Here is a 9,479-nt window from a genome sequence, read left to right on the forward strand (position 1 = left end):
TTTTTTATAAAAAAAAATTAAAAAATTAAAATGTGGGTTTAATTACAATAACCTAAATTAAGGAGTTTCCCTTCGATTTTCTTCTTAGCCTCGGAAGAAAGTGGCTTCTTCGGTAAAGATGGTGGACCGACGTTGATTCCAGTAACAAATTCCATGGCAGCCTTCATTGTTGGGACCCAACCTCCTGAGAGAAGAAAACAAGATTTTTGTATTATACCCTTAAACATAAAAAAGCTATTTGAGGTTCACGCGGTTATTATCATAATTAAAACACATAATACCGTGTTCTTACCGCTTTAAAATCAGGGATATGAGACTTCCGATATTTCAACACTGTTGCAAGTGCCCACGACGTTCTCAAAAACAATATAACGTTGGATGGAGCAGAGGATCGGCCATTGTGGCAAGTCTTAGGCACATCCCGGACACTTCATCCAAAAAACCTCGGTTAACACAGACACTACACATTGACGTTATCGTATACTCGCATCTGTGTGTGCGACGTCTTGACGCCCATACGATTGAAGACTAAAGCAAGACCGAGGTAAACCTAGCTCAGACGCTGGTGGAAAGCAGAGAGTTGTCGTTCTAAACGTAGAATCATTCCTCATACTATGCCTTGGGGGAGGCCTAAATCCAGCACAGGAATAGAATAGAATATAAACTTTATTTGCGTCAAACATGGTGAATATATTTATGGTGACAAGTGGGTATTAGAAGTAGGTACAATACGGCATGCAAATGTCATTAAAATGTAGACAAAGGTACACTTATTTACACTAAACTTTTATATAAGTAATTTCCGACCGGTTCACGATTTTCGGCTGATGATGATGATGATGAATGATAATTAAGTAAGTACTTACCTTCGGATGCAATTGAATCAATGGCTACAGTAAGCTTGTCTTGCAGCTTGTTGGCTTCAGTGACGTCACTCCTCTCGACTGCGTCTAAGACTCCTTGCACTAATTGTGGAAATATATTGATCGGCGTGCTTATGCATGACTTTATTCCTAATAGTGCACCTGGGGCTAAAAGCTGTAAGAACAGACATTATAGAGGGTGTTAATGACTTCGTAGGGTTGTCAAAAAGCCAGCTGAAGCGCAACTACGTCGCGCGGCTTGTTGCTTGTTGAGAGGAGCATCGTTAGTTGAGCCACACCCATTGCCACAATCTCGTTTTACAGACACTACCCATTGTCATTATCGTCCACGCTTATGGACATAGTATTACTCTTTGGTACACTCGCATCTGTGTTAGTGACGTCTGACACCATACGATTCAAGTCTAAACTACGTTCAAGGGGGGGGGGGGGGGGTGAAAGGTACACCTAGCTCAGACCCTGGTGGTGAGCGGAGAGTTGCCGTTCTATACGCAATATCATTTCTTATGCTATACCTTAACGAGTGGCAACAACAAGTGGCAACTTCAGAACGTTTCCAATTTTTCTAAGCCTCTAGAACCCTACTGCATCTGTGTGAATTAAGCGTTATAATAACGCTTAATAACTACTTTGACGTTTATAACAATTTTGCGTAGCATCTGCAGTGAGCAGCAGAGAGATATGTAAAAAACGATATAGTGACTAAGATTGAAAAAGGGATGTTAAGTTGGTTTGGACACGTAGAGCTGATGAAGGATAATATGATTACGAAAGGGGTATATAAAGCGAAGGTTGGTGGTAGGGATGCCAGAGAAAGACCTAGAAAAACATACGTTGGCTAAATTAGAGATGTCCTTAGAAAAGGTTTAGTACGATCTACTCTGAACCGCTGTGCGTGTATGAAACGATTGATGATTGTGGAGAGAGCAAGAAAAGTGTGTCAGGATCGAAGCAAATGGAATTCCATAGTTTCTGCTTACCCCGGCGTGAGTTTATGTATGTATGTTGTAACAATCCTACTCACGTATTCCCCTCCTAAAAATATCTGCTGATCCTCTTTCAAAACTTTTACTACTTGAGCTGCTTCTATAAGGTCACTTGATGTGAACTTCATGCCTTTAAAATTGGGTAGCTGCGCAGACGCCGCCGCGGCGAACGCTGGCATATTTACTGAAAAGAATAAGGAACATGAGTACTTACTTTATATCTTAGTTAAATATGAATAAATAACTTAAGTAGGTAACACTCTTCCTCAAAACTAGAGTCAACGTTGTCGTCAATAGGGTAATTTCCAACTAGTCAAATCAGTTACTTTTTACTAAACGTCAAAACACGAAATCACTATGGAATTTGTATAAAAAAGCAACCTGTGACGTCATAGAAAAACGTGACACAATGGCCCCGATTCCTGCAGACATCTCTTAATTTTACTTTAAGTTATACCTGTCATTTTCTTATTCGCCGAAAAGGAAAGGGACGGATGATTGACAGCTCTTAATTTTAGGAAGAATGAGTAAATAAATGAATAACCCGGGCGAATTTTTAGACGGTTGTTTTAGATTTGTGCTTAAAATTGACGTGTGTTCCATAAATTTTATGCTTGTCGATTACCCGTCCCTTTCCTTTTCGGCGGATAAGAAAGTGACAGATATAACTTAAAATAAAATTAGATGGTGTTTACAGGAATTAGCACCAATATCGCACTTATTACATTCTTCTTTATTAAAATTCATAAATAAGTTAAATAGGAAAAAGAAAATATTTTTGACACCTTTAGATCTGTCTTTATTTGGTAATCAGAACTTCATAATTTTACTTTTACCTAAGAAACTTCTTCTGGCAACCACCAACTTAATTTTAACTTAATTTGACAGGACTAAGACTAGCTTCATCTCTTGAACATATTGTAAGTGAAGGACGGCATTAATTTAAGAGCTATCAAACTAAATATAGAGCTTGTGTCCGCCGGAACAGGCACCAATGTCGAAAGTTTACTGTAACCTCGTAAGGCCGAGATATCCAGAACAGTAATTACACAATGTAGTTTCGATCTGACAGAGGACAGGTAAGCGGGCATACTTAGGTCACTTACCCCATCAGTTAAGATTTTAGTCAAACGCAAACCTAATTTAAAAAAAAATACTTACTAGCAACATTGCTCATCCTAGGGATATGGTAATACAGGACAGGCAGATTGGGAGCCGCATTTGCCACCATCTCCACATAGGAGACCAGCTCAGCAACGGAATCTGGACGGAAATACAACTCTGGTAGCGTCAAAATTGAATTGACACCACTCGACGCGCAATATTTAGCCTGAAAAAATACAAAGTAGGTATTTTATTTCTCTATGGACAAGTGCTTTTTCTATTACTACTTGACTCTGGCAGTAATGGTTGCCTAGGGTTACCTACTATACGACGACCGGTTGCCATAAACCGTAAAGTTGAAATTGAAGGTTCCTATTTTAAAATTCCAAATTTAAAAAGAACTTTAATTACACCATAAACAAAACAGTTAAAACAAAAATATTTAAAAATATAAAACAAAAAATTAAAATAAAATAAAACTAAAACAAAAAAAAAACAGAACTCAAAATAAAATAAATAAAATAAACACTAATACAAATTCCAAATTGGAATTCGGTACTGCAAAATACAGAATAAAATAGATAATTGACATCACGTGGTTTGCAGGATTTGTGCCCGCTTAATTGCAATAGGCTCGCCCTCTATTACTTGGTACTTAACCATATCTGGCCATGGGCGCGTATCCGGGTCCATTTTTTCATACAAATTCCATAGCCATTTCGTGTTTTGGGTGTGCGTTACCCCAACAAGAAAGTATCTCCTAGAGTTATATGAGTAGAACGTATAGTTGGTGCCTTATCTGCTGTAAATGTGCACCCACATAAAAAATGTGTGCCCCCTGTCGTTTCGAAAAAAAATCGAAAAAACGATTCTTGCTGGGGTAACGTTTTTCTAGCAGGAAAATTCTAAACGAATGATCGGAGAGAGAAAAACTGTGCATGGCCAGATAGCTTATATGTGTGCCAAAATGTGCCCCCAAAAATAAAATCTGTGCCCCTTCAGATTTTCGAGATATTGCATTTCCTGCTGGAGTAACGTTTTGATGAATAGTATATCTCTAAAACCATTGCATGTGCCCCTGTAGAATAAACATACGCGAGTAGCTCTTAATGTGTGCCCCTTTGTGCCCCAATTAGATTTTAGAAAATATTTATAGTTTTCAAGTTATCGCGGTTTTATGAAAACCCGAAAAAACATCGCAGCGCCTAAATGAGACAAGGCATAACTTCGCTGAAAACTGTATTCGGTCTTTCTTGACGCTAATAATAACCATACAAAGTTTCAAAAATGTTCATGCATGCGTTTTTGAATAATCTTGCTAAAAGTAAAAACGATGGTGTCATAACTTTGACGGCAAAATACAAGGAACTGGCACAATCCCAGATGTGTAGGTGTAAACCAAAATCTTGTGCCTTTAGTCAAAAATATATGGTGAAAATATTGAGCTTCAAATGTTACGCATTAAGTAAATATAAACAAAAAACCAAAATATGTAAACAACGGCTGGTTATCCGACCAAATCTGAATGACTACTAAAAAGCGACGGATTCATACTTAACGAGGACCTTCTTTATTGGACGTATTATACCTAAGCTGTTGTCCTTACAGTCGCGTTCAAAAGTTTTGAGGGCTAATTAAAAATATATTAAATGCACCTTCTGACTATATAAATGAAACATAGTTTTAACTCTGCTTTACAATAAATGTGACTTACATTAGTATAAAAATACAGGTATGTCACAAAACAGTTTGGTCACGATTTTGAGCATGTTAGTCACATGTACATTTTATTTGAAAATGGCTCTTATAAATGTACTTAATCATGTGTAAGGTCATAGAAACAGCTATTAAAATATAATCCAATAACAACTTTATTTTATTAGTTATTACTTTTCTACTTCAGTGTACTCAGGCACAACACGTGTGAACCGGTTAGTGAGTAAAGTAAAGAAGGTCTTCGTTAAGTATGAATCCGTCGCTTTTTAGTAGTCATTCAGATTTGGTCGGATAACCAGCCGTTGTTTACATATTTTGGTTTTTTGTTTATATTTACTTAATGCGTAACATTTGAAGCTCAATATTTTCACCATATATTTTTGACTAAAGGCACAAGATTTTGGTTTACACCTACACATCTGGGATTGTGCCAGTTCCTTGTATTTTGCCGTCAAAGTTATGACACCATCGTTTTTACTTTTAGCAAGATTATTCAAAAACGCATGCATGAACATTTTTGAAACTTTGTATGGTTATTATTAGCGTCAAGAAAGACCGAATACAGTTTTCAGCGAAGTTATGCCTTGTCTCATTTAGGCGCTGCGATGTTTTTTCGGGTTTTCATAAAACCGCGATAACTTGAAAACTATAAATATTTTCTAAAATCTAATTGGGGCACAAAGGGGCACACATTAAGAGCTACTCGCGTATGTTTATTCTACAGGGGCACATGCAATGGTTTTAGAGATATACTATTCATCAAAACGTTACTCCAGCAGGAAATGCAATATCTCGAAAATCTGAAGGGGCACAGATTTTATTTTTGGGGGCACATTTTGGCACACATATAAGCTATCTGGCCATGCACAGTTTTTCTCTCTCCGATCATTCGTTTAGAATTTTCCTGCTAGAAAAACGTTACCCCAGCAAGAATCGTTTTTTCGATTTTTTTTCGAAACGACAGGGGGCACACATTTTTTATGTGGGGGCACATTTACAGCAGATAAGGCACCAACTATACGTTCTACTCATATAACTCTAGGAGATACTTTCTTGTTGGGGTAACGCACACTCGTGTTTTGGTGTTTAGTAAAAAGTAACTATTTTTTTTTATTTGGATAGCTTACAGCCTTTTTTACAAAATCTCTGCGCTCTTGTCGGTGGAGTAATCGCCATTACTCCATAGATAGGGCGTGTAGAACGGTGGTTGCCCCAATCGCCTTCCGTTCCGCAGTACACCGACCAATTTCTCTATCGGTGATGTTCTAGCTAGAGCCCTACCAGAATCCATTTCCTCAGCCTCCAACCAGTACTGATACCGCTGCTGCCCGGCATCAGGGGTGCGCTTACAAAATTGATACTTGTAAATACAAACACATGCCAATAAAAAGCTTCACTTTGACTAGTTGGAAACTATCCTCTTTTAGGCCATCAAAGATTACTCGACTACTTATACTTACCAATTCAATGACGTCAGGAAACGGCGCTCCGCCCACTTGCACCTGGACATGCAAGCCTGTGGTCCTACTGGTGTCCACCCAGGCATCGATCACCTTCTTCCGGTCTTTCACACTGAGAGACATGTGCTCTCCTGTCGAACCCCCAACTGTACGAGTAGGGCATAATGGCTTATAATAAAACTACAGAAGCTTCAGTCAACACTGATGCCCTGAGCCTAAGTTCGCGCCCAACTGGGCACCCACAGGCCTGTTATCTGAAACGTTGTACCGGGTAAGAGCCTTCAGCGTTCCCCATTTATCCGGCCAAGTAGTTAATGCCATCTGCGGCAAATCTACAATAAGTCACGTCAAAAAAAATAACGCTGCCAAAATCAAGATGTCACATGTTACTTCAACTGGTCAAACTAGTTACAAAATAAACTCAATACGTTACCTAACACGGCTTTGATCCCGTTATTGACGAGATATTGCGCGTACGCAGGAATAATACCGCAGTTTACCGTCTGATCATCTTTTAGAGGGGTGAATACCGCGGGCATCAGCCCACGAACATTGAAAACCACCTGAAAAATAAATGACTGAGTAAACGGATAGCCGCTAAGCTTATTTCACATAACATTAACATAACATGCTGTTCTGGGAGCAAATAAAAAACAAAAAACGTTCAGCTGCTTGTCTTCCCGGGCATGTCGTACAAACCGACAGAAGGATTGTGTCTAACATGATGGACTAATGTATGGGCGATAGGCTGATCCCTTATCACCATAAGGTTTATCATATCCAGCTTACGACATCGTATCAACAGTGGCCGCAAGTTGTGTTTGATTACTTGTGGCTCTGGCCACCCCATTAGGGATTACGGGTGTGAGTTTATGTACATAAAATCGCGTCTGCATCCTGGAAGGGGTAGGTAGATGTGTATAGGATATACACCCACCTCTCACGTATTATGTTTAAATCCGATGTAGGTAACAGGGCAATCTATGTTTATTTTTTGAAGAACGTCTAGGGCCCTGTGCCGAGGTTTTTCTTGCAGCTTCTTTTCCCCGGCTGTACGGGTTGTGAGAAGCTGCAATAGTTTTAGGCGGATGAGACGTTCGTTATGTTAAAATTGACGATTACAAAGTGTAACTATGTTACCTACTGAATAAAGATATTTTTGAATTTGAATTGAATTGAATTTGATCCAAACATGAATTCAAACTTATAAAGTCGAATTCAGCCCGAGCCGGGATTCGTACCCGTCACACTACGATGTAAATTCACGTCTTCTACAAACAGGTCTATCACGGATTCAAAAATTGTATTTCATATATTTATTTCTTAATCTACTAGCCGACTTACTTGACAATGTCCCCATCGGGAATCGAACCCGGACCTCCAGATCATGAGCTTAACGCACTAACCACTGGACCATGGCGGCTGTTATGTGTTGTTGTGTTATGCTCCGTACTCCGCAGGGCACATTAATCAGTTGGTCCCGGCTATTAGCCGAAAAAACACCTCCACCAACCCGCAGTGGAGCAGCGTCGTGGAGTATGCTCCATACCCCTCCGGTTGATTGAGGGGAGGCCTGTGCCCAGAAGTGGGACGTACATAGGCTGTTAATGTTATGTAAGTACCTATTACCTAACTATTTAATTGAAATAATATGCAAATTGTATGAAATTAAAACTAAAAATTACTCACATTTTTCGCTCTTGATAACATTTTGCACTAAAACACGACCGTTGGATAACAACAACCACTTATATTTACCAACATTAGCGTATTATCTAATCAGCATTATTACACAAACTACTTATCTCCGACAAAGTTTATGTAGGTACAGTCATAGAACCCTGTCGCACTATCATATTTGACATTTTAATGACACTTACGGTTTAATTTGTCAAAAAAGTTAATGTGACATGGTATCAATATCCTGCACATCATGTTCAGTACACCAACAAGCAGAACATTTATAAGTATATCAAATCGTGGCCGACTTTGCTCTGACGTAACTGTATTTTTTTGCTAAAGTGATTTGTGTCTTATTGACAATTGCAAAAGGTGCAAATCAGTTTCGCCAAAACTTGCAGATACGTCAATTCACGATATCAGCGATGAAATAACACATGAATACGAAATCATATCCCTTAGGTATTTAAAATACTACTGTAGGTTGTTAGTGACTTCGTAACGAATACTGAGGGGGATGATTCAGATCATGATTCTGAGTTAATATCAAGTGGAAATTTCTGTCGTGGAATTATTTTTTTTGTGTTAGGTATTTTTAATTATTTTAATTCTATACTTTGGAAAACCATAACCTGTGGTCGCGATCCTCAGCAGTGAGGGAACGACGAAGAAGAAGAATACTTTGGGAATTAAAATTCCACTCGATATTAACTCAGAATAATGAGCTGCATAATCCCTCTCTGTATTCGTTACGAAGTCACACCGTAACGAATACTCAGGGGGATGATTCAAACCATGCTCCTGAGTTGATATCAAGTAGAATTTCTTGTCGGAAAATTCGTAAAAAATGTAGTGTTTTTTTAAATATTTTCAGTTCGATACTTTTGCGACGGAAAATTCCACTTGATATCAACTCATACTCATGGTCTGAATCTTCCCTCAGAGTTTTCGTTGCGATGTCACTAACACCCTGTATATTAAACCTACAGGGTGTTAGTGACACCGGCACCATACCGAATACTGAAGGGGATGATTTAGCTCATTATAACGGTTTAGGGTATTCAGCGGAAACCGTCTCTGTACAGAAACAGAAAAGTCCTTTAAATCTATTTTCGTTTGAAAAAATGTCGATATTTTTTTTGTAAGATCAAAATATTCGCCCCACTCAAGATGTTTCTGATTTCAAATGATATAAAAAACTACCTCTACTTACAAAAGAAAAAAGTCATCAAAATCTGTCCTGTCCCTGGCAAGTTACAAATGAAACCCTTCATTCTTAAGATGAATAATAAGTATCCGAATGAATACATAAGTACTTAGCTTTTTTTTATTCGTTTCCAGTCCAGTGTGTTAGTGACACTAAATTATAGGAATACCTACGTAGAAACGTATTCAGCACATTATTCCGAGTAAATAAATATCAAGTGTAATTTTCCTTCAAAAATATTTTAAGTAGTACAAATAAGCGTTTGTAATTTTTAAAATACTTTCCGAAAATTGCCAAGTAGACAATTTTAGACGCGAAAACGAATACGGCAGAAAAAGACAGTACCTACTTCCTTATAACATAAAATAATTAGGTGTCTACTGAAATCAGCAACATTATACCTACGTGACTATTTTTCATAATTCGTTGCTATTTATATTTC

At 38.2% G+C, this 9,479-nt stretch overlaps 1 protein-coding gene across 1 annotated transcript; it reads right to left on the minus strand.

Annotated features, from left to right (window-relative positions):
- Nucleotides 1–27: 27 nt before the first annotated feature.
- On the minus strand, nucleotides 28–7,941 carry LOC126375305 (N-acetylneuraminate lyase-like). Its single transcript, XM_050022246.1, has 7 exons — nucleotides 7,840–7,941; nucleotides 6,584–6,713; nucleotides 6,151–6,296; nucleotides 3,032–3,200; nucleotides 1,909–2,054; nucleotides 867–1,038; nucleotides 28–184 (listed from the first exon to the last, which is right to left on the minus strand). Exons 1-7 carry the CDS (start codon nucleotides 7,858–7,860, stop codon nucleotides 39–41), a joined length of 930 nt encoding a protein of 309 aa, XP_049878203.1. The 5' UTR covers nucleotides 7,861–7,941; the 3' UTR covers nucleotides 28–38.
- Between the last annotated feature and the right edge of the window lie 1,538 nt (nucleotides 7,942–9,479).

The sequence above is a fragment of the Pectinophora gossypiella genome, chromosome 18 (assembly GCF_024362695.1).
Source record: "Pectinophora gossypiella chromosome 18, ilPecGoss1.1, whole genome shotgun sequence".
NCBI classification, from domain to species: Eukaryota; Metazoa; Arthropoda; class Insecta; order Lepidoptera; family Gelechiidae; genus Pectinophora; species Pectinophora gossypiella.